At 41.2% G+C, this 26,279-nt stretch overlaps 1 protein-coding gene across 1 annotated transcript in view; it reads right to left on the bottom strand.

Annotated features, from left to right (window-relative positions):
• Positions 1–25,566, bottom strand: part of LOC121577984 (E3 ubiquitin-protein ligase rnf213-alpha) — a 62,576-nt gene extending 37,010 nt beyond the window's left edge. Inside the window, exons 1-18 of the mRNA XM_041892016.2 lie at positions 25,475–25,566; positions 22,616–22,730; positions 21,719–21,864; positions 21,040–21,521; positions 20,741–20,947; positions 20,274–20,483; positions 17,826–17,993; positions 17,352–17,557; positions 16,849–17,141; positions 16,294–16,550; positions 15,945–16,166; positions 15,439–15,628; positions 7,979–8,034; positions 7,595–7,754; positions 1,940–2,080; positions 1,693–1,791; positions 1,493–1,615; positions 973–1,162 (exon numbers count right to left, since the gene is read on the bottom strand). Coding sequence (XP_041747950.2) covers positions 973–1,162; positions 1,493–1,615; positions 1,693–1,791; positions 1,940–2,080; positions 7,595–7,754; positions 7,979–8,034; positions 15,439–15,628; positions 15,945–16,166; positions 16,294–16,550; positions 16,849–17,141; positions 17,352–17,557; positions 17,826–17,993; positions 20,274–20,483; positions 20,741–20,947; positions 21,040–21,521; positions 21,719–21,864; positions 22,616–22,718 — 3,253 coding nt within the window. The 5' untranslated portion in view covers positions 22,719–22,730; positions 25,475–25,566. The remainder of the gene's footprint in view (positions 1–972; positions 1,163–1,492; positions 1,616–1,692; positions 1,792–1,939; positions 2,081–7,594; positions 7,755–7,978; positions 8,035–15,438; positions 15,629–15,944; positions 16,167–16,293; positions 16,551–16,848; positions 17,142–17,351; positions 17,558–17,825; positions 17,994–20,273; positions 20,484–20,740; positions 20,948–21,039; positions 21,522–21,718; positions 21,865–22,615; positions 22,731–25,474) is intronic.
• Positions 25,567–26,279: the final 713 nt, after the last annotated feature.

Below are 26,279 nucleotides of genomic sequence, written 5' to 3'. Positions count from 1 at the left end.
GAGGGCTTGTACGCCTGCTGTAAAGCAGGTCCTCACCAGACATCACCGGCAACTATTGGCACAAACCCACCGTCGCTGGACCAGACAGGACTGGCAAAAGGTGCTCTTCACTGACAAGTCGCAGTTTTGTCTCACCAGGGGTGATGGTCGGATTTGCGTTTATCGAAGGAATGAGCGTTACACCGAGGCCTGTACTCTGGAGCGGGATCGATTTGGAGGTGGAGGGTCCGTCATGGTCTGGGGCGGTGTGTCACAGCATCATCGGACTGAGCTTGTTGTCATTGCAGGCAATCTCAATGCTGTGTGTTACAGGGAAGACATCCTCCTCCCTCATGCGGTACCCTTCCTGCAGGCTCATCCTGACATGACCCTCCCTCCAGCATGACAATGCAACCAGCCATACTGCTCGTTCTGTGCGTGATTTCCTGCAAGACAGGAATGTCAGTGTTCTCAATCCCATTGAGCACGCCTGGGACCTGTTGGATCGGAGGGTGAGGGCTAGGGCCATTCCCCCCAGAAATGTCCGGGAACTTGCAGGTGCCTTGGTGGAAGAGTGGGGTAACATCTCACAGCAAGAACTGGCAAATCTGGTGTAGTCCATGAGGAGGAGATGCACTGCAGTACTTAATGCAGCTGGTGGCCACACCAGATACTGACTGTTACTTTTGATTTTGACCCCCCCTTTGTTCAGTGACACATTGTTCCATTTGTGTTAGTCACATGTCTGTGGAACCTGTTCAGTTTATGTCTCAGTTGTTGAATCTTGTTATGTTCATACAAATATTTACACATGTTAAGTTTGCAGAAAATAAACACAGTTGACAGTGAGAGAACGTTTCTTTTTTTGCTGAGTTTATATAAATTTTTCTAGAAACAAATGTGGTGAAAATTCCCACCCAATGATAGCCTTGATTGTATGTGGAATTTGTTGTGGAAATGGTTAGAGCAGTGGAATTTCTTGAGAAAATTCACCTTGGACTCTAAAGACACTTTTGGCCATGGACCAGTTGAGAAGATGTTCCACTACACACTCCTCCCCTTCCAGGTATTCTCCGTTGGCAGTTTGGGGCCAGGACTTCATCACAATAGAAGACAATAGCCTCTGAAACTTGCTAAAGTCAAGTTTTTTCAACCGTTCAAATAGAGCCTCCTGAGAGCTCCCCTGATCATGTCAAATGAAAATAGGAGATAAAAATGCATTACTTTACTTCCTCACAAACTCAATGCACAGCCTAACGATTAAGGTAGCCTAACAATTAAGAACGTTGGGCCAGTAACCAAAAGGTCACTGGTTCAAATCCCCGAGCTGACTAGGTGGGAAAAAACATCTGGCGATGTGACCTTGAGCAAGGCACTTAACCCTAATTGCTCATTTAAGTCGCTCTGGATAAGAGCGTCTACTAAATGACGTAAATGTACATTTCCAGATTTAAATTGGAACTTTCATTTCTACTAGAGAGCGTTTTCAAAATAGTGATGTTATTCATCTTGCCTGACAAATGACTGTGACTGCTTCCAAAGCGCATTTCTCCAAGGAGTTCTTCAAGAATGGCAGCGTCCCGCTCACTTCCTCTATCTTATTGATGTATATTTCAATTTGATGCATGGACGTTTCCTGATGGCCATACAAAATATGAATGAATGATGTACATACATATTTTTTTAATTGATGACCTTGTAGATGTATCTCACCTGTTTGAGTTTTCCTTCAAAATCATTCAAGAATGCATTTCTCCAGTATTGGGTGAATTCTTCTGAACCAATTTTAAGTGAGATCAGCTTGTTCCAGACCTACAGGAAAAGGTTTTCACCATACTTCAAGTTTTCCTTTTATCAAACACTAGAATTCCAAATTAGAAACTGTTCTGCAATAATAATAATACAAATATAATATTTTTTTAATATCAATTATTTAATTAGGTCAAACAAAAACTCTTACCTTAGTCTCATACATGGATGCAAAATCAATGTAATTGAGATCTTTCACCAATTTGTTCTTGAATGTGATTCGCAGCCATTCCTTCATGATGGTAACGGTCTCCTGTAACTTCGTGTTTTCCAAAAGGTTATTTGTCACTTCCTAAGTAATTCATAACAAAAATATTCAGACTCATCAAATATTCATCTCTTGGACAAATCACTCTTTATATTACAATTCAGTTCAGCCTGGCTTAACATTTAATCGGCCTTGTAATGCTAAGCCAGACTGTATTGAAAATAAATTCAGACAATCTTTGCTTTAAGAACCACCATGTTGATTCTTTCCTTCTAAAAAACCAAAAGAATTCAAGTTATGTATGGGGTTTTAGAGATATACAACCTCCACTTGAAAAATTTATTTGACAGATTCAAATAGGTATATTAAAACATGAAATGCTTATTATCATTTCAAGCAAGGCCATCTTGTTTACCATTTATTGCACAATATTGAATATATTTTTTTATATGTGCAGCACATTTTGAGATTTACAGTTGAAGTCGGAAGTTTATATACACTTAGGTTGGAGTCATTAAAAATCGTTTTTCAACCACTCCACAAATTTCTTGTTAACAAACTATAGTTTTGGCAAGTCGGTTAGGACATCTACTTTGTGCATGACACAAGTAATTTTTCCAACAATTGTTTACAGACAGATCATATCACTTATAATTCACTGTATCACAATTCCAGTGTGTCAGAAGTTTATATACACTAAGTTGACTGTGCCTTTAAACCGCTTGGAAAAATCCAGAAAATGATGTCATGGCTTTAGAAGCTTCTGATAGGCTAACTGACATATTTTTGAGTTAATTGGAGGTGTACCTGTGGATGTATTTCAAGGCCTACCTTCAAACTCAGTGCCTCTTTGCTTGACATCATGGGAAAATCAAAATAAATCAGCCAAGACCCATTTAACTTCCTGACTGATGTCTTGAGATGTTGCTTCAATATATCCACATAATTTTCCTTCCTCATGATGCCATCTATTTTGTGAAGTGAAAAAAAAACTGTAGACCTCCACAAGTCTGGTTAATCCTTGGGAGCAATTTCCAAACGCCTGAAGGTACCACGTTCATCTGTACAAACAATAGTACGCAAGTATAAACACCATGGGACCACGCAGCCGTCATACCGCTCAGGAAGGACACACGTTCTGTCTCCTAGAGATGAACGTACTTTGGTGCGAAAAGTGCAAATCAATCCCAGAACAAATCAAATCAAATCAAATCAAATTTTATTGGTCACATGCGCCGAATACAACAGGTGCAGACATTACAGTGAAATGCTTACTTACAGCCCTTAACCAACAGTGCATTTATTTTAAACAAAAAAAGTAAGAATAAAACAACAACAAAAAAAGTGTTGAGAAAAAAAGAGCAGAAGTAAAATAAAGTGACAGTAGGGAGGCTATATATACAGGGGGGTACAGTTGCAGAGTCAATGTGCGGGGGCACCGGCTAGTTGAGGTAGTTGAGGTAATATGTACATGTGGGTAGAGTTAAAGTGACTATGCATAAATACTTAACAGAGTAGCAGCAGTGTAAAAAGGATGGGGTGGGGGGCAGTGCAAATAGTCCGGGTAGCCATGATTAGCTGTTCAGAGTCTTATGGCTTGGGGGTAGAAGCTGTTGAGAAGTCTTTTGGACCTAGACTTGGCACTCCGGTACCGCTTGCCGTGCGGTAGCAGAGAGAACAGTCTATGACTAGGGTGGCTGGAGTCTTTGACAATTTTGAGGGCCTTCCTCTGACACCGCCTGGTATAGAGGTCCTGGATGGCAGGAAGCTTTGCCCCAGTGATGTACTGGGCCGTACGCACTACCCTCTGTAGTGCCTTGCAGTCAGAGGCCAAGCAGTTGCCATACCAGGCGGTGATGCAACCAGTCAGGATGCTCTCGATGGTGCAGCTGTATAACTTTTTGAGGATCTGAGGACCCATGCCAAATCTTTTTAGTCTCCTGAGGGGGAATAGGCTTTGTCGTGCCCTCTTCACGACTGTCTTGGTGTGTTTGGACCATGATAGTTTGTTGGTGATGTGGACACCAAGGAACTTGAAGCTCTCAACCTGTTCCACTACAGCCCCGTCGATGAGAATGGGGGCGTGCTCAGTCCTCTTTTTTTTTTCCTGTAGTCCACAATCATCTCCTTTGTCTTGGTCACGTTGAGGGAGAGGTTGCTGTCCTGGCACCACACGGCCAGATCTCTGACCTCCTCCCTATAGGCTGTCTCATCGTTGTCGGTGATCAGGCCTACCACTGTTGTGTCGTCGGCAAACTTAATGATGGTGTTGGAGTCGTGCCTGGCCATGCAGTCATGGGTGAACAGAGAGTACAGGAGGGGACTGAGCACGCACCCCTGAGGGGCCCCCGTGTTGAGGATCAGTGTGGCAGATGTGTTGTTACCTACCCTTACCACCTGGGGGCGGCCCGTCAGGAAGTCCAGGATCCAGTTGCAGAGGGAGGTGTTTAGTCCCAGGATCCTTAGCTTAGTGATGAGCTTAGAGGGCACTATGGTGTTGAATGCTGAGCTGTAGTCAATGAATAGCATTCTCACGTAGGTGTTCCTCTTGTCCAGGTGGGAAAGGGCAGTGTGGAGTGCGATAGAGATTGCATCATCTGTGGATCTGTTGGGGCGGTATGCAAATTGGAGTGGGTCTAGGGTTTCTGGGATTATGCTGTTGATGTGAGCCATGACCAGTCTTTCAAAGCACTTCATGGCTACAGACGTCAGTGCTACGGGTCGGTAGTCATTTAGGCAGGTTATCTTAGAGTTCTTGGGCACGGGGACTATGGTGGTCTGCTTGAAACATGTTGGTATTACAGACTCAGTCAGGGACATGTTGAAAATGTCAGTGAAGACACTTGCCAGTTGGTCAGCACATGCTCGGAGTACACGTCCTGGTAATCCGTCTGGCCCTGCGGCCTTGTGAATGTTGACCTGCTTAAAAGTCTTACTCACATCGGCTACGGAGAGCGTGATCACATAGTCATCCGGAACAGCTGGTGCTCTCATGCATGCTTCAGTGTTGCTTGCCTCGAAGCGAGCATAGAAGTGGTTTAGCTCGTCTGGTAGGCTTGTGTCACTGGGCAGCTCGCGGCTGTGCTTCCCTTTGTAGTCTGTAATAGTTTTCAAGCCCTGCCACATCCGACGAGCGTCAGAGCCAGTGTAGTATGATTCAATCTTAGACCTGTATTGACTCTTTGCCTGTTTGATGGTTCGTCGGAGGTCATAGCGGGATTTCTTATAAGCGTCCGGGTTAGAGTCCCGTTCCTTGAAAGCGGCAGCTCTACCCCTTTAGCTCAGTGCGGATGTTTCCTGTAATCCATGGCTTCTGGTTGGGGTATGTACGTCACGGTCACTGTGGGGACGACATCATCGATGCACTTATTGATGAAGCCAGTGACTGATGTGGTGTACTCCTCAATGCTGTCTGAAGAATCCCGGAACATGTTCCAGTCTGTGCTAGCAAAACAGTCCTGTAGCTTAGCATCTGCGTCATCTGACCACTTTTTTATTAACCGAATCACTGGTGCTTCCTGCTTCAGTTTTTGCTTATAAGCAGGAATCAGGAGGATATAGTTATGGTCAGATTTGCCAAATGGAGGGCGAGGGAGAGCTTTGTATGCGTCTCTGTGTGTGGAGTAAAGGTGGTCTAGAGTTTTTTTCCCTCTGGTTGCACATTTAACATGCTGGTAGAAATTAGGTAGAACGGATTTAAGTTTCCCTGCATTAAAGTCCCCGGCCACTAGGAGCGCTGCATCTGGATGAGCGTTTACCTGTTGATTAATGGCCTTGTACAACTCATTCAGTGCAATCTTAATGCCAGCATTGGTTTGTGGTGGTAAATAGACAGCTATGAAAAATATAGATGAAAACTCTCTTGGTAAATAGTGTGGTCTACAGCTTATCATAAGATACTCTACCTCAGGCGAGCAAAACCTCGAGACTTCCTTAGTATTTGATTTTGTGCACCAGCTGTTGTTTACAAATATACACAGACCACCACCCCTTGTCTTACCAGAGTCAGCCGTTCTGTCCTGCTGATGTAGCGTATAGCCTGCTAGCTGAATGTTATCATTGTTGTCGTTCAGCCACGACTCCGTGAAACATAAGATATTACAGTTTTTAATGTCCCGTTGGTAGGATAACCGTAATCTTAAATCGTCCATTTTATTCTCAAAAGCTTGAACGTTGGCTAATAGGATTGATGGAAGAGGCAGTTTACTCGCTCGCCGTCGGATCCTTACAAGGCACCCGGATCTGCGTCCGCGATATCTCCGTCTCTTCCTCACGCGAATGACGGGGATTTGGGCCTTGTCGGGTGTCTGTATGATATCCTTCGCGGCCGCCTCGTTGAAGAAAAAATCTTCGTCCAATGCGAGGTGAGTAATCGCTGTCCTGATATCCAGAAGCTCTTTTTGGTTATAAGAGACGATGGCAGAAACATTATGTACAAAATAAATTACAAATAACGCGGAAAAACACACATAATAGTACAATTGGTTAGAGGGTTGGTTAGAGGGCTGTAAAACGGCAGCAAAGGACCTTGTGAAGATGCTGGAGGAAACAGGTACAAAAGTATCTATATCCAAAGTAAAACGAGTCCTATATCGACATAACCTGAAAGGCCGCTCAGCAAGGAAGATGCCACTGCTCCAAAACCGCCATAAAAAAGCCAGACTACGGTTTGCAACTGCACATGGGGACAAAGATCGTACTTTTTGGAGAAATGTCCTCTGGTCTGATGAAACAAAAATAGAACTGTTTGGCCATAATGACCATCGGAGGAAAAAGGGGATGACTTGCAAACCGAAGAACACCATCCCAACCGTAAAGCACGGGGGTGGCAGCATCATGCTGCGGGGGTGCTTTGCTGCAGGAGGGACTGGTGCAATTCACAAAATAGATGGCATCATGAGGAAGGAAAATTATGTGGATATATTGAAGCAACATCTCAAGACATCAGTCAGGAAGTTAAAGCTTGGTCGCAAATGGGTCTTCCAAATGGACAATGACCCCAAGCATACTTCCAAAGTTGTGGCAAAATGGCTTAAGGACAACAAAGTCAAGGTATTGGAGTGGCCATCACAAAGCCCTGACCTCAATCCTATAGAACATTTCTGGCCAGAACTGAAAAAGTGTGTGCGAGCAAGGAGGCCTACAAACCTGACTCAGTTACACCAGCTCTGTCAGGAGGAATGGGCCAAAATTCACCCAACTTATAGGATTAAATGTCAAGAATTATGAAAAACTGAGTTTAAATGTATTTGGCTAAGGTGTATGTCAACTTCCGACTTCAACTGTACATCAGTTTGTATCACTGTATGTCCACCTGGATTAAAGATCATGAGCTTCATTATTCATCTGCCTACTCCTTTCTTCATTATTCATCTGCCTACTCTTTTCTTCATTATTCATCTGCCTACTCTTTTCTTCATTATTCATCTGCCTACTCTTTTCTTCATTATTCATCTGCCTACTCTTTTCTTCATTATTCATCTGCCTACTCTTTTCTTAATTATTCTGAGTTGTTATGAGATTATTAAAACGTAAACATATTTTTTTATTTTTAGAGCAAAGAGCAAAGATTGAATTCATGGTTGTTTTCGGATATACCTGGAGATAGGAGACACCAGCCGTTTCTGCAATCACACTGATAAGATCCAGGCAAACCAAAGGAATACCATGGTCCAAATCATTTTTCATATTCTTACAAATGGTCTCCAGAAGCCTCACAGCTGCTTTAAGGCAAAAGTCCCCATATCTGTCATCATGGCTGAAAACAACATGGTGGTTAGTGATGGTGAACAAGCATTTTATGTCAACCTTGAAACTTGTCATGGTGAGGAGCTGCAAGACTAGTCTGTCTAATCCTTGTGGTAAATAACAGACAATTATCACTTCATGTATTTCAATTTGAATTCCTTTGCTGAACTGATATCTATTCAGATGGAATTGAGAACAACTCTAAATATTGTGTTTGTTTGAGACAGGTGTTACCTGTGCCGTTGTTCCTTAACTTTGCTGAAGAGATGTGACAACAAATCATTCACAGCCTGTCAGTAAAAAAGAATGGCGGAAGGTATGACAGAACGGCATTAATGATTTTTGCAAATAACAATGTAAACACACACAAATACAGCGCCTTGCAAAAGTATTCATCCCCCTTGGCGTGTTTCCTATTTTGTTGCATTACAACCTGTAATTTAAATTGATTTTTATTTGGATTTCATGTAATGGACATACACAAAATAGTCAAAATTGGTGAAGTGAAATGAAAAAAATAACTTGTTTCAAAAAAGTCTAAAAAATAAATAACAGAAAAGTGGTGCGTGCATATGTATTCACCCCCTTTGCTATGAATTCCCTAAATAAGATCAAGTGCAACCAATTACCTTCAGAAGTCACATATTTAGTTAAATAAAGTCCACCTTTGTGCAATCTAAGTGTCACATTATCTGTCATATGATCTCAGTATATACAGTTGAAGTCGGAAGTTTACATACACCTTAGCCAAATACATTACAACTCAGTTTTTCACAATTCCTGACATTTAATCCTAGTACAAATTCCCTGTTTTAGGTCAGTTAGGATCACCACTTTATTTTAAGAATGTGAAATGTCAGAATAATAGTAGAGAGAATGATTTATTTCAGCTTTTATTTCTTTCATCACATTCCCAGTGGGTCAGAAATTTACATACACTCAATTAGTATTTGGTAGCATTGCCTTAAAAATTGTTTAACTTTGGTCAAACGTTTCGGGTAGCCTTCCACAAGCTTCCCACAATAAGTTGGGTGAATTTTGGCCCATTCCTCCTGACAGAGCTGGTGTAACTGAATCAGGTTTGTAGGCCTCCTTGCTCGCACACGCCTTTTCAGTTCTGCACACACATTTTCTATAAGATTGAGGTCAGGGCTTTGTGATGGCCACTCCAATACCTTGACTTTGTTGTCCTTAAGCCATTTTGCCACAACTTTGGAAGTATGCTTGGGGTCATTGTCCATTTGGAAGACCCATTTGCGACCAAGCTTTAACTTCCTGACTGATGTCTTGAGATGTTGCTTCAATATATCCACATCATTTTCCTTCCTCATGATTCCATCTATTTTGTGAAGTGCACCAGTCCCTCCTGCAGCAAAGCACCCCCACAGCATGATGCTGCCACCCCCGTGCTTCATGGTTGGGATGGTGTTCTTCGTTTTGCAAGCATCACCTTTTTCCTCCAAACATAACGATGGTCATTATGGCCAAACAATTATATTTTTGTTTCATCAGACCAGAGGACATTTCTCCAAAAAGTATGATCTTTGTCCCCTAATGCAGTTGCAAACAATAGTCTGGTTTTTTTATGGTGGTTTTGGAGCAGTGGCTTCTTCCTTGCTGAGCGGCCTTTCAGGTTATGTCGATATAGGACTCGTTTTACTGTGGATATAGATACTTGTGTGCCTGTTTCCTCCAGCATCTTCACAAGGTCCTTTGCTGTTGTTCTGGGATTGATTTGCACTTTTCGCACCAAAGTACGTTCATCTCTAGGAGACAGAACGCGTCTCCTTCCTGAGCGGTATGACGGCTGCGTGGTCCCATGGTGTTTATACTTGCGTACTATTGTTTGTACAGATGAACATGGTACCTTCAGGTGTTTGGAAATTTCTCCCAAGGATGAACCAGACTTGTGGAGGTCTGCAATTTCTTTTCTGAGGTCTTGGCTGATTTCTTTTGATTTTCCCATGGTGTCAAGCAAAGAGGCACTGAGTTTGAAGGTAGGCCTTGAAATGCATCCACAGGTACACCTCCAATTGACTCAAATGATGTCAATTAGCCTATCAGAAGCTTCTAAAGCCATGACATCATTTTCTGGAATTTTCCAAGCTGTTTAAAGGTACAGTCAACTTAGTGTTTGTAAACTTCTGACCTACTGGAATTGTGATACAGTGAATTATAAGTGAAATAATCTGTCTGTAAACAATTGTTGGAAAAATTACTTGTGTCATGCACAAAGTAGATGTCCTAACCGACTTGGCAAAACTATAGTTTGTTAACAAGAAATTAGTGGAGTGGTTGAAAAACAAGTTTTAATGACTCCAACCTAAGTATATGTAAACTTCCGACTTCAACTGTATTCACCTGTTCTGAAAGGCCCCAGAGTCTGCAACACCACTAAGCAAGGGGCACCACTAAGCAACCGGCACCATGAAGACCAAGGAGCTCTCCAAACAGGTCAGGGACAAAGTTGTGGAGAAGTACAGATCAGGGTTGGGTTATAAAAAAATATCAGAAACTTTGAACATCCCACGGAGCACCATTAAATCCATTATTAAAAAATTGAAAGAATATGGCACCACAACAAACCTGCCAAGAGAGGGCCGCCCACCAATATTCACGGACCAGGCAAGAACGGCATTAATCAGAGAGGCAACAAAGAGACCAAAGATAACCCTGAAGGAGCTGCAAAGCTCCACAGCGGATATTGGAGTATCTGTCCATAGGACCACTTTAAGCCGTACACTCCACAGAGCTGGGCTTTACAGAAGAGTGGCCAGAAAAAAGCCATTGCTTAAAGAAAAAAATAAGCAAACATGTTTGGTGTTCGCCAAAAGCCATGTAGGAGACTCCCCAAACATATGGAAGAAGGTACCCTGGTCAGATGAGACTAAAATTTAGCTTTTTAGCCATCAAGGAAACCGCTATGTCTGGCGCAAACCCGACACATCTCATCACCCCGAGAACACCATGTTTTTCATCGGCAGGGACTGGGAAACTGGTCAGAATTTGCGCACACTGCATATAGATTTTCTATTGTGTTATTACATTTACATTTACGTCATTTAGCAGACGCTCTTATCCAGAGCGACTTACAAATTGGTGCATTTACCTTATGATAGCCAGTGGGACAACCACTTTACAATTATTATTATTTTTTTACTTTTTTTTTTTTTTTTTTGTATTATATTTAATATTTTTATTTCAATTTTTTTTATATATATATATATATTTTTTCGAATATATTTTTTATTTTCATGTGTTTTATATATATTGTTTTGTATTTGTATGTTCATTTTGCTTTTTATTTATTTAATTTTGTATCTAATTTTTTCCCATTTTTATTATTATTATTTAATTTTTTTGGGGGGTGGGGTATGGGGGGGTGGGTAGAAGGATTACTTTTATACTATCCCAGGTATTCCTTATTGACTGTACGTTTTGTTTATTCCATATGTAACTCTGTGTTGTTGTTGTTTTTACCGCACTGCTTTGCTTTATCTTGGCCAGGTCGCAGTTGTAAATGAAAACTTGTTCTCAACTGGCTTACCTGGTTAAATAAAGGTGAAATACAAATAAAATAAAATAAAAATAATTGAAGGAATGATGGATGGCGCTAAATACAGGGACATTCTTGAGGGAAACCTGTTTCAGTCTTCCAGAGATTTGAGACTGGGACGGAGGTTCACCTTCCAGCAGGACAATGACCCTAAGCATACTGCTAAAGCAACACTCAAGTGGTTTAATGGGAAACATTTAAATGTCTTGGAATGGCCTAGTCAAAGCCCAGACCTCAATCCAATTGAGAATATGTGGTATGACTTAAAGATTGCTGTACACCAGCGGAACCCATCCAACTTGAAGGAGCTGGAGCAGTCCCTGCGGACCTGGCATCTTTTCACTCCCTCCTCTCTACATTTTCTTCCTCTGTTTCCGCTGCTAAAGCCACTTTCTACCACTCTACATTCCAAGCATCTGCCTCTAACCCTAGGAAGCTCTATGCCACCTTCTCCTCCCTGCTGAATCCTCCTTCCCCTCCCCCCCCTCTCCTCCCTCTCTGTGGATGACTTCGTCAACCATTTTGAAAAGAAGGTTGACGACATCCGATCCTCGTTTGTTAAGTCAAATGACACTGCTGGTCCTGCTCACACTGCCCTACCCTATGCTTTGACTTCTTTCTCCCCTCTCTCTCCAGATGAAATCTTGAGACTTGTGACGGCCGACCGCCCAACAACCTGCCCACTTGACCCTATCACCTCCTCTCTTCTCCAGACCATTTCCGGAGACCTTCTCCCTTACCTCACCTCGCTCATCAACTCATCCTTGACCGCTGGCTATGTCCCTTCCGTCTTCAAGACAGCGAGAGTTGCACCCCTTCTCAAAAAACCTACACTCGATCCCTCCGATGTCAACAACTACAGACCAGTATCCCTTCTTTCTTTTATCTCCAAAACTCTTGAGCGTGCCGTCTCTAGCCAACTCTCTTGCTATCTCTCTCAGAATGACCTTCTTGATCCAAACCAGTCAGGTTTCAAGACTGGTCATTCAACTGAGACTGCTCTTCTCTGTGTCACGCACTGCTAAAGCTAACTCTCTCTCCTCTGCTCTTGTCCTTCTAGACCTGTCTGCTGCCTTTGATACTGTGAACCATCAGATCCTCCTCTCCAACCTCTCCGAGTTGGGAATCTCCGGCGCAGCTCACCCTTGGATTGCGTCCTACCTGACAGGTTGCTCCTACCAAGTGGCATGGCGAGAATCTGTCTCCGCACCACGTGCTCTCACCACTGGTGTCCCCCAGGGCTCAGTTCTAGGCCCTCTCCTATGGCTCTGTCATATCCTCACATGGCCTCTCCTATCATTGCTACGCAGACGACACACAACTAATCTTCTCCTTTCCCCCTTCTGATAATGAGGTGGTGATCCGTCATCCACACTGATATGTCTGCCAGACATGCAGAGATGCGATTCGCCACCTCAAGCTGAACCTCGGCAAGACGGAGCTGCTCTTCCTCCCGGGGAAGGACTGCCCGTTCCATGATCTCGCCATCACGGTTGACAACTCCGTTGTGTCCTCCTCCCAGAGTGCAGAGAGCCTTGGCGTGACCCTGGACAACACCCTGTTTTTCTCCGCTAACATCAAGGCGGTGACCCGATCCTGTAGGTTCATGCTCTACAACATTCGGAGAGTACGACCATGCCTTACACAGGAAGCGGCACAGGTCCTAATCCAGGCACTTGTCATCTCCCGTCTGGATTACTGCAACTCGCTGTTGGCTGGGCTCCCTGCCTGTGCCATTAAACCCCTACAACTCATCCAGAATGCTGCAGCCCGTCTGGTGTTCAACCTTCCCAAGTTCTCTCACGTCACCCCGCTCCTCCGCACACTCCACTGGCTTCCAGTTGAAGCTCGCATCTGCTACAAGACCATGGTGCTTGCCTACGGAGCTGTGAGGGGAACGGCACCTCCGTACCTTCAGGCTCTGATCAGTCCCTACACCCAAACGAGGGCATTGGGTTCATCCACCTCTGGCCTACTGGCCCCCCTACCTCTGTGGAAGCATAGTTCCCGCTCAGCCCAGTCAAAACTGTTCGCTGCTCTGGCATCCCAATGGTGGAACAAGCTCCCTCACGACGCCAGGACAGCAGAGTCACTCAAAAAAAAAAACATATTGTAAAGTGGTTATCCCACTAGCTATAAGGTGAATGCAGCAATTTGTAAGTCGCTCTGGATAAGAGCGTCTGCTAAATGACGTAAATGTAAATGTAAAGGAGCTGGAGCAGTTTTGCCTTGAAGAATGGGCAAAAATCCCAGTGGCTAGATGTGCCAAACTTATAGAGACATACCCCAAGAGACTTGCAGCTGTAATTGCTGCTGAAGGTGGCTCTACAAAGTATTGACTTTGGGGGACGAATAGTTATGCACTCTCAAGTTTTCTGTTTTTTGGTCTTATTTCCTGTTTGTTTCACAAAAAAAATTATTTTGCATCTTCAAAGTGGTAGGCTTGTTGTGTAAATCAAATTATACAAACCCCCCAAAAATCTATTTTAATTCCAGGTTGTAAGGCAACAAAATAGGAAAAATGCCAAGGGGAGTGAATACTTTCGCAAGCCATACAGTGCCTTCAGAAAGTATTCAGACCCCTTGACTTTTTCCACATTTTGTTACGTTACAGCCTTATTCTAAAATATATTTTTAGTTTTTTAATTCCTCATCAATCTACACACACTACCCCATAATGAAAAAGCAAAAACATGTTTAGAAATGTTTGCTAATTTATAATTAAATATCACATTTACATAAGTATTCAGACGCTTTGCTCAGTACTTTGTTGAAGCACCTTTGGCAGCGATTACAGCATCGAGTCTTCTTGGGTATGACACTACAAGCTTGGCACACCTGTATTTGGGGAATTTATCCCATTCTTCTCTGCAGATCCTCTCAAGCTCTGTCAGGTTGGATGGGGAGTGTTGCTGCACAGCTATTTTCAGGTCTCTTCAGAGATGTTCGATTGGGTTCAAGTCCGGGCTCTGGCTGGGCCACTCAAGGACATTCAGAGACTTGTCCCGAAACCACCTAAAGACTCTCAACGCCTGCGTTGTCTTGGCTGTGTGCTTCGGGTCGTTTTCCTGTTGGAAGGTTGAACCATTGCCTCAGTCTGAGGTCCTGGTGCCAGGTTTCCTCCAGATGTGACACTTGGTTTCATCAGACCAGATAATCTTGTTTCTCATGGTCTGAGAGTCTTTAGGTGCCTTTTGGCAAACTCCAAGCGGCCTATCATGTGCCTTTTACTGAGGAGTGGCTTCCGTCTGGCCACTCTACCATAAAGGCCTGATTGGTTAAGTGCTGCAGAGATGGTTGTCCTTCTGGAAGGTTCTCCCCTCTCCAAAGAGGAACTATAGAGCTCTGTTAGAGTCGGGTTCTTGGTCACCTCCCCGATTGCTCAGTTTGGCCGGGCAGCCAGCTCTAGGAAGAGTCTTGGTGGTTACAAACTTCTTCCATTTAAGAACTGTGTTCTTGGGGACCTTCAATGGCTTGGTTTTTGCTCTGACATGCACTGTCAACTGTGGGACCTTATATAGACAGGTGTGTGCCTTTCCAAATCATGTCCAATCAATTGAATTTACCACAGATGGACTCCAATCAAGTTGTAGAAACATCTCAAGGATGATCAATGGAAAGCAGGATGCACCTGAGCTCAACTTCAAGTCTCATAGCAAAGGGTCTGAATACTTATGTAAATAAGGTATTTTTTTTATTTTGTTTTTATACATTTGCTAACATTTCTTAAAACCTGTTTTCGCATTGTCATTATGGGGTATTGTGTGTAGATTGCTGATGAAATATGTTTATTTAATTTTAATTTTTAGATTAAGGCTGTAACATAGCAAAATGTGGAAAAAGTCAAGGGGTCTGAATACTTTCTGAAGGCACTGTATGTATGTATGTATGTATGTATGTATGTATGTATGTATGTATATATACACACACACACACACACACACACACACACACACACACAGTAACTTAATAATAGCATGTTGTAAGAGGTACGATCTAATAAATCACATTTCAATTTTTAGCATACCTTTTTAGTGCAGTCACATGAACTCGTACAGTTGAGTATGACATAAAACTAATGCACAATAAAGAAATACAAAACACTTTTTCACTTTTCAAAAGGAAGGGACATATGTACCTCATGTTTAAAGTACTCCACGGAAGTCAGTCTAAACTGGAGGTATTGAAGAGTGTCCAAGACATCAAGAGGGATGCTTGATGCATAGCTGAACAAGTTATCCAGCCCCAACAGAGACATCCAAGAGCGAGCAACGAGACAGTCCATCGCCACAAGGTGTTTGTGCTTTTCCATTATTTGGATGGAATCCCTAATTTTCAAGAAGGCAAAACTCCGAGATTTAAAACAGGACTATGGACTAAACATACATAGTGTTAATAGGATAAATATTAGAATTGTTGGTTAAATAATAAAGTAGACTTATAATTAAGATCTGGACTGCAATGTGAAAGGTATGATTCTAGGTATACTTATAGGATTTGTATTGAACTGCTACTACTACTACTACTACTACTACTATTACTTGTATTACTTTCTTTTCAACCTGTTGTTGTAATTGGTTCAGACGTAACCATTTTATTGTCCATTAATTCCAAATGAATCGTAAGTGAAGCCTTGCCAATTACCTTAATCCCTGTGTTTCAAACATCGAGTCTGTGTGGCCTTCTGGTGCTTTGATCCCTTTCAGCCCCGCCCAGATATCCAACTTTGTATTCATGGCCAGCGGAACAGCCTCAAATGGCTTGCTCTCCCCTCTAAGCAGATGCAGGAGGGGGATAACCAAGACCCACTTCTCAACTCTCTGTTCTCTTGCAAAGTTGCATAGTGTCTCAATTGCCTCCGAAACCCTGAAGGAGAAAGTAGACAACATCCATCTTCAGTTCAAGATATTGACATTTTGTCAATATTCATTTGATTAGAAACATTAGGAAGGTCTTTACTTTCGGTGAGTGAGGAAAGAAAATGATTTCCTACCTGATGTCACCTGGTAGCCCTTGTGTGAACTCTGTCCAGTGTGCAAGGAAAACCTCTCTTGGCTTTTTAGGCAGGCAGAGCAACTCACACAGTTTAGAAATATGTACACTGACATCTAAACTGTAATTGATGTGGACAATCAGGATAATAACTCCTAATTTCAGAGGATCAGAGAAAAAATCCTCACGCTTCTCGTTCCCCTTTTGGATCTCTCCATCTATAGCTTGCTGCATGAACTGTTTCAAAAGGGTTTTCACCTGAAAAAAGGAATGTACAATAAAGATTCCTTACATTTACATTAATACGATAACAACTCCTAAGTATTTGCCGATTGAGCCATCAACATGTAAATAACAATATGGCTGACAGAATAGCTGATAGGCTGAAACAATGGCAAGGTGACTGTTTAACAAGCAACACACATTTTAATTTGTGTATCTTCATAAAATGCAGTTAACAATAAATATAAAAGCATTTATGAACACAAGTTATATATCAATTTCGTTAATAAAAGCTACTTAATGACAGTTCCTCAAAATAGGCAAGCGAATCTACCTGTTCTTCTCCATACTGCAGACCCGATGTCTTTGAACCATCCACATGGACGAAGGGGGATTTGTAATTGGTGAAGAACTGCTGGAGTTGAGTAAAGAAGTTCCTAATGTTCACGTCACTCCATGTTTGAAGTAGATTAAAAATGTTTTCCAGCATCACCTTTCCAGCCAGCTGCCTGCCCGCCACTACCTTTTCCTTGTAGACATCCCACCATGCAATCCAGCTTTTGAAGCGTGACTTCCAACTTTGGTCAGGTTCCGAGCGTATGATATCATCATATTGGTGCCACTCCCCTATGACAAACAATAAATAAGACAAATGGATCAGTTAAATATTTATGGGTTCAATGTCATTTCATATACATTCCACATAGAAGTAGAAAATGCACCCTGATTAGCATAGTGTGTGTGTGTGTGTGTGTGTGTGTGTGTGTGTGTGTGTGTGTGTGTGTGTGTGTGTGTGTGTGTGGGTGTCTTGTTAGTAATATAATAGTCAAGCATTACCGTCAAGTGTCAAAAGATCCTCTTTGACGAATAGGCACCTGTTGACATGTTGCTCTGCATCCTTTAGGCAGATGTGCTCATATTTCTCCTCATATGAGTTGTCTTTCCTCTTGGAGACAACATACTTGTAAGGTATGGAGACACCAACATTCTTTTTAGAGGTCACCATTCGTCCTTCAACAAGAAATCCATTCTCTCTTAAATCCCTTTAAAGTGGATGATGAAAAATATGCAAAAATTTTTAAATGAGGTTTCTGGCTCATATTGAGTATGAAATTACAATGTTTATTCTCGGACAACTGTTTCACACTATCACTCGAAAAACAGGTTACAGAAACACATAATACAATGACTTGCTTAGGACACACTAATCAGAGTCAATGATAAGAAAAGTCAGTGAATTGAAAAGTCACATCAATTACTAAACATTAAATACATTAGTGCCAACAAAGGGCAAACATTTTTTTACCTTACCCTGTGATTTCCATTTTCAATCCATTTGTATCCCAGGTCTCAAAAAGACTTCCAGATTTCAAACAAACAACGTCATTTGAGGGGTCCAACTTGAAACGCTTGGATACAACAGCGTGAAAATAAATGGTAAGGTTATCCTTATCAGAAACATGATGCACTTTGGTTGGGCTGTAAGGAGAGAAAAAAAATACAGAAACCAGCATCAGTAAATATCAAGGGTCCTGTAACACAAACTCGAGTAAAGAATGAGGGGTAGTTTGAACTAATGTTTGGTGAAGATGTACCTGTGACAGTTTAAAATATTAGCAGGGCTCCAGACTAACGTTTTCCCCTGGCGGCACTGGTGCCACTAACCTTTTCAGTTGGTAGCAATAGCCCATGATTTGGTCGCACTCTAAAAATTAAATTGTGGCGTCACGCAATAGAAAAACGTGAAATCATCTTATAAAGTAATTCTAAAGTAATTCACAACGATTAATAAGAAGTGTAATAAACTACTGAGATGGTATTCAATAAATACGTTGTTACATCTAACATGCCCAAGCAAGAATGCATGATTAAGATATTTTGATATGACAATTAGGCTATTATTGTTATATTTTACCATCAAAATAGGACTAAAGAATTATAATTTTTTGGGTTGACAATTAGGCTATTATTGTTATATTTTACCATCAAAATAGGACTAAATAATTATAATTTTTGGGTTGACAATTAGGCTATTATTGTTATATTTTACCATCAAAATAGGACTAAAGAATTATAATTTTTGGGTTCAATAGAGATTTGCCTTCATCTTTATGTGCACATATCGGCCTAATTCAATTGCTGCTTATTCACCACTTGCGGAATTTTTTTGCCAAATTCCGTTTAGTAAAATTGCTTCTTTTTTTTATGGGTTTTGTTGTACCAGGTTTCAGATTTTTCCCATTTTTTAAAGGTTTTCACTCTAGAAATCAAACTTTTTTGGTAGAAAAACAACAAAATTGGATGTTGTAAGTCCACAACAATGCTTAAACCACATCAGGAGACAATTTTTGAGGTATTGGAAAAATCGAAGAAATTTCATTTTTTGGAATGTAGACAAGGGTGAAAGTAGATTTAATTTCTTCCCAATACGGGACCTCCTATGTGTGCATGCGCTTGCGTATGGGCCTAGCCGTAAAGATTTTTTATTTACCTTTTAAAATGTATTACCTTTTATTGTGGCATAAACACAACCAGCTATTATGTTTTCATCTGATTGTCAAACAATCATTTCAAAGTGCTTTACTAGGCTACCCATGCACGTTCATCCACTCACACCATTTTTCAGCCTCCAAACGGTGGTGAATGAAAAGAGACATCTGTTACACAAAACACCAAAAAGTGTAAAGACATTTGCCAATTGTCAATAGACCAGAATGGATGTGTCCACTGCTGTCCGCACACGTCTCAGTGTCAGCCAATCATCTCTGCCTTCGCAAAATTAAACATTCTCATCGAATTACATCGCATTTTGGAGCGTAGGCCATACCACCCGTTTTCAAGTCCGTTCGCACATTTTTCATGCCTCTGTCATGCGGTAATGATAAATAATGGTGTGAAGTCCACAGTTGTCTTGACATTTTGCTGTAATTTATTGTGATAGCCTCATGTTTTACCGGTACGGTATACCCCCACTATTTATTTTGTTCTGCCTTACTTTCACCCCTGAGTGTAGTTACCCTTTAATTGAAGTGCACACCTAGCAAAAGGCTGTTGTTTAGCTGTGTTTTTGTAGTCCACATGTGATGATAGTTTGCAAAACAAATACCCACTGGATTTCTTTAAATAATCATGATATAATTCTGACAGGTAGGCATTAGCTACTTTCTAGTTAATGAGAAAGTTTTTGGGAAAGCCTTTCTCCATCTACCAGAAGACAGTTATCATTAGCATGGCTAACGGCTACAACATACGCGCACCGCACACACAGATGAGACAGGGGAAGTCCTGTGTCATTGCCTCTTTAGAAAGTTGCAGGAAATAATAATTACTGATGCATTCGGTTCATGTTTTATTATAAACTTGGGCAAATTAATTAATTTTCTCAATACATGTAATTGATTTCCTACCCAGTTCAATACTACCAGCCTCTTCCTCTCTGATACTAGCTCCGTATTTATTTCAATGCCATAAGATTTATCTTGATTATTAAACAGTGTGAAACAGGCACAGGGCAGACGCTTACATTACAGGAGTCATGAGGATAATGCACCTTACCGTTTGACCAAATCATGGTTTTATCCACCCCTAAAAATAGGACATTTTGAGTGAGTTGACCAGGTAGAATTTGCAGCCCGCACCAATGCGACCAATTAAAAATGTAACTCGCACAAAGTCAAGTCAAAGGGTGGCAAAATGCGACTGTATGGTCGCAGTCTGGAGCCCTGTATTAGACACATTCAATCTATGACAGACACTTACAATTGGGGAGGCTGTGAATGCTTTTCCTGGTTGGTGTACTTTGTTTCTTCCTGGCTTGTGTTTGACTTATCTGTTGGGTCATCAGTTGATACTTGGGAATGGTCAACACACGGCTGTGAGTTTGCTTCATCCTTGGTACACTTGTCACTCTGGTTACTGGATGTCTGTTGTTCATTCCTGACTCCAGCTTCCTTGCTCCCTTCAGGGCTCCTGGAAAGCAGGAAGTTCACAAATGTCAAAATATGCTGAACTTCAAAACATCAAAAACGACCTACTTTCATAATTACATTGTGTTATAATATTAATTCCCCCAACAACTGTGGTAGTTTAAGCATTACTTGTTCCTTACATTTCCCATGAAGTCTGTTGTGACACCTATGTAAAATGTGCATTGAATTGTTTAATTTGACTTGACAAGTAACATGGTTTTATTGGAAAGTCCAATTTCATGTATAAACTGGCCTTACATTTGGGTTGGCTTTTCCTGCTGGTCCTTTTTCTTTTTTGATGTCACCTGCTGGATGTCTTCGTCATTGCTTTGGTTTGGTGGCCTATCTTTCTTTGCAGGTGGGGAGCCAGCAGTCGATGACTTGGAGGCATCACCACCACCATTATTACTCTGCTTCTCTGATTCCTTGTGTTGGCTTGGAAGCCTCTCGTCTTGATTCTCTAGGCTTATTGATAAAGTACAAACATGTTACAAAAGACGCAGTTCAAATATAAATATATATGATAAATCATAATAGAATAGAGAGATATTGATTACCTCTGCTTCCTCTTTGCTGTTCTTGTCTCTGTGGTTTCTCCAACACTCTGGGTCCTGGACATGTCTTCTGTGTCCTGAGAGTTTCCCACCAGAGCTTCTTTATATGATGCCTTTCTTACTGGTTGAGTTGGGACTGAGGCAGGTCCTGTGTTCTGATCTGTTGTCTCATGTGTGGATGAGCCAGTCTTCTCAGGCAACTCTTGTTTTACTGAACTAGGTTGGGTTTGGCTTGTGTTTGACTCATTCAGTGGTTCACTTTTATTTTCCTTTGATGGACCCTCGGGTTGGTCTTCTGTGGTTGTGTGGTACGGGGATGGGATAAGAGAGGTCGGAGGTTTGGAGGGTATGGTTGGAGTGGCAGTGTTCTTAGATGGAGTTCCTGTAGGGGGAACGTCCACCGCTGCATAGCTCTCACTCCCAGAAGACTCCTCTTTCTGATGTGTGTCTGTGGTCAGCTCAGTGTTGCTGGGGGTGTCTCCACTCTATGTACAAACCAAAGTGTTACAGAATTGTATTTTCAAATATAACACATTTCAGTATTTAAAGGTAACTAAGGGAAACAAAGCAAAGCAAAACTCTGCATATTCACTCTATACTCTACTGGATATTTGGCACCTTTTTATTTTTTGTGATGAAACATGTATTACATTTTCAACATATACAATTGTGATACAGGCACCTTTTTCTTGACATTGCCCCCTGGTTCTTCACTGGAGTGTTTTAGAGGTGTGTCAGCTTTGTTCCCGGACAATGTCAGTGGCTCATTCTCATGCTGGGGCTCTGCTTCACTGACCGCAGAGGTTTGATGCTCTGCAGTGTTCTTATCTGATATTGAGGACAAGTCACTTTGATGAACTACATGATACGAACATTCAAGCTATCTTGCATTTAATAGTTTGGATTAATTTCCTATTGGACAATTCCATATATTATGCATAAGGCCAGGGTTTTTCCTGGTCAGGACACATAATCAGTTAAGACTCCTGGTCCTAGGCAGGGCCAGACTAACCAAATCTGGGGCCCTAGGCAAGAACACTTTAGAGGGTCCCCTCTTGGTGGTAGAGAGAAACTTTTGTAGTTTTAAAGTTTATTTCCTGTATTTCTTCTACACATTTAGCCATGGCTTATGCCTTGTTCTTATGTTATCTGAGTGACTTAAACATTATTACAAAATCAGTGGGGGCCCCTGGATGTAGGGTCCCTGGGCATGTGCCCTTGGTGCCCGGGGGGTAATCTGGCCATGGTCCTAAGTATGCATATCACTGGCCCTATATATATATATACATGCTGTAGGCCTGCAGGATATGCAGTTGGCTAGTTTAAAAAAAGTTGGTCAAGATTAAATGAACTTTGTATTTCCTATATAATAAAACATTTGTGTTGTAATTAGCCTACTTGAAAAAGTGGGGTGCAGTTGACCATCTTGAATGGTTAAGTATACTGAATAACATCCAAATATTATTAATATTAATACATAAATAATGTATAGATGGTCAAACAAATGACAAATAATAGATATTGATTCATGATTAATAATATTTCAAAATAAATAATATATATATAAATAATATATTACCTGAGGTACAAACTTGGGATTGGACAGGTAACTTAAATCCACAGTCACAGCAGAATTTAAAATATTCTGCCAGCATGTGACCACAACCAGGGCACTTCTTCATGATGAACCCTATCTGTTTGAAAAAATAAACATGATCACTATGACAAACCATTATCATAGGCAGGTAGCCTATCGGTTAAGAGTGTTGAGTCAATTACCCAAAGGTCGCTGGTTTCGAATTCCTCAGCCGGCAAGGTAGAAAAATCTGCCGTTCTGCCCTTGAGCAAGGCAGTTAACCCCCAACAACTGCTCCCCAGGCGCTGATGACATATATGTCGATTAAGGCAGCCGCCTGCACCTCTCTGACTCAAAGGGGTTGGGTTAAATGCGGAAGACACATTTCGGTTGAATGCATTCAGTTGTGCAAATGACTCGGTATCCCTTTCCCCCCAGCAGTCAGACAAACATTCTTTCACTTTCAATTACTCCTCATTCATAAAGTTATGGTTAGGCTAAGATATTTTTTTTCAAGCAGGCTAGCCTACTATTCAAAATGAATTACCTACAGTTAAAGTTTTTTCAGAGTTATACTTCATGGCAAGAGGTAACTGATTTGTGGGGAAGTAATTGCAATCCCCCGACTACTGTGGTCTCCTTCTATACAGTTAACAACAAGGGTTTGACCAAACTACTAGTGCAATAAAACAAGATTTTTTGTGAATGGTTGGAGCTTTTCCAATGCCATATACACTACCGGTCAAAAGTTTTAGAACACCTACTCATTCAAGGGTTTTTCTTTATTTTGACTATTTTCTACATTGTAGAATAATAGTGAAGACATCAAAACTATGAAATAACACATATGGAATTATGTAGTAACCAATAAAGTGTTAAACAAATCAAAATGTATTTTATATTTGAGATTCTTCAAATAGCCACCTTTTGCCTTGATGACAGCTTTGCACACTCTTGGCATTCTCTCAACCAGCTTCATGAGGTAGTCACCTGGAATGCATTTTAATTAACAGGTGTGCCTTGTTAAAAGTTAATTTGTGGAATTTCTTTCCTTCTTAATGCGTTTGAGCCAATCAGTTGTGTTGTGACAAGGTAGGGGGGTATACAGAAGATAGCCCTATTTGGTAAAAGACCAAGTCCATATTATGGCAAGAACAGCTCAAATAAGCAAAGAGAAACGACAGTCCATCATTCCTTTAAGACATGAAGGTCAGTCAATACGGAACATTTCAAGAACTTGGAAGTTTCTTCAAGTGCAGTCGCAAAAACCATCAAGCGCTATGATGAAACGGGCTCTCATGAGGACCGCCACAGGAAGTGAAGGAAAAGCAGCCAACAAGTGCCCAGCATATGTGGGAACTCCTTCATGACTGTTGGAAAAGCATTCCAGGTGAAGCTGGTTGAGAGAATGCCAAGAGTGTGCAAAGCTGTCATCAAGGCAAAGGGTGGCTATTTGAAGAATCTCAACTATAAAATATATTTAGATTTGTTTAACACCTTTTTGGTTACTACATGATTCCATATGTGTTATTTCATCGTTTTGATGTCTTCACTATTATTCTACTATGTAGAAAATAGTCAAAATAAAGAAAAACCCTTGAATGAGTAGATGTTCTAAAACTTTTGACTGGTAGTGTACATTCAGATAAGTTTCAATTTCCTGAGAGAAGGTGGGGAGGACTGGGCATTACACGCCTACTTTACCTTCCTTGTAACTGCTTTACTCGTTGCATTCTTCTTGAGAAATAAGCTAAAACTAACTAGGCTCTGCTACTAGCCTACTGCAGTAAAAACTAAAACTTCTTCCACTACCAAATATATTCAGATAGCTGAAGCAAATTTAGGAAATATACTTTTTCTAGTTCAAAATAAATAAATAAACTGCCTAGTCCTACACGCATTCAATACCATACTTCAAAAAAATGTGTCTATTAAGCTTCATGTTTTCCTTCATACCTCAAAAATTGGTTTATAGGCTGATGCGCTCATGCGCGCGCGCGTAACACAAAAACCTCACCCGCCACATTGTGTATGAGAGCATAGCAAAAATAATGTACACTTCATATTCAATCAATTCACCCACACGATCGTGCACGTCAACGAGCATCTGCATTGCCAAGAGATAAAATAGGACTTGGTACTATTTGAGATGCTCCATGCGCTGCAAGTCCCCTTCTTATTGAAAATCAGGAAGATACAAACCCATGTGGATGCTTGAAAGACAAACAAGATTAATTAAAGATAACTAAAAAAAACTAACTAGGTTTCCCTTTTTATCTGTGGATTAGTCATCGGAGTAGAGAAACACACGATTTTGTATGACTCAGGGTTAAATAACTATCTAAAAAGAGGACCATATGCATGTCAGGTAAAATAACAACCCAATCTTCATCTCCCGGGACAAAGTAGCTAGCTAGCTAAATGTCCATGACTGTTTCATATGTCTATCGACTTGCCCCAAAATTAATATAGTTGGTTCACAGTTGGTTTTGATACTTTAACCTGCAACGGACGCACAACTGTCAACTAGGCTAGCCTAAGGTCTATGGCTACTATTCAAAATGAACTCTTGTCTCCTTCTATACTGTCAACAATAAGGGTTTGACCAAACTACTAGTGCAATAAAACAATATTTTTTGTGAAAGGTTGGAGCTTTTCCAATGCCGTTAAGATTTATCCCAAGATCTTAACGACTAATGTTAACACTGCTGCTCTCGGCGACATCCGTCATAACAGAATTTTGACATACATTTTTGCCCACGAACGTCCAATGTAATTGACAAATAAACAACATACAAATATGTACATTCACTTTTTACATGGGACGTTACCAGATAGTCACTCCAACAAGCATTATCTTACCGGTTTATCGACTCATTAAGCTGTCATATCAGTGTCTGCGTAGTCCGTATTGAACAATCTGTGCTGATGATATGCAAATACATTCGGATAAGTTTCGTTTTCCTGAGAGAAGGAGAGGAGGACTGGGCATTAAAGGCCTTATTTCCCTTCCTTGTAACTGCTTTACTGTGAGCGACAGTAGGCGCAGCTTCTATTGTAGACGCGCGGGGTTGACTGGATTTAGGGTCATGAAATATTGTGCGGGTGGGTGGAGGGCGGGTTGAATAAAGAGAAAACAGTACATAAAAACCCCCATAAATGTATCATTCACGTGCAATGTATATCTATAGGCTACATTGAGGTGTTTCTTTCATTCTTTTTAGGCTATCTGGCATACTAACCAGACCACCCGGGTTGCGTGCGCGATCATTGCAAAAGAAATGTATACATACAGTGGGGGAAAAAAGTATTTAGTCAGCCACCAATTGTGCAAGTTCTCCCACTTAAAAAGATGAGAGAGGCCTGTAATTTTCATCATAGGTACACGTCAACTATGACAGACAAAATGAGGAAAGAAAATCCAGAAAATCACATTGTAGGATTTTTTATGAATTTATTTGCAAATTATGGTGGAAAATAAGTATTTGGTCAATAACAAAAGTTTCTCAATACTTTGTTATATACCCTTTGTTGGCAATGACACAGGTCAAACGTTTTCTGTAAGTCTTCACAAGGTTTTCACACACTGTTTATGGTATTTTGGCCCATTCCTCCATGCAGATCTCCTCTAGAGCAGTGATGTTTTGGGGCTGTCGCTGGGCAACAC

Source organism: Coregonus clupeaformis, chromosome 12 (assembly GCF_020615455.1).
Source record: "Coregonus clupeaformis isolate EN_2021a chromosome 12, ASM2061545v1, whole genome shotgun sequence".
Classification (NCBI taxonomy): Eukaryota; Metazoa; Chordata; class Actinopteri; order Salmoniformes; family Salmonidae; genus Coregonus; species Coregonus clupeaformis.
Note: the sequence above shows the minus strand (reverse complement) of the source record. Positions and strands in the feature narration are given on the sequence as shown.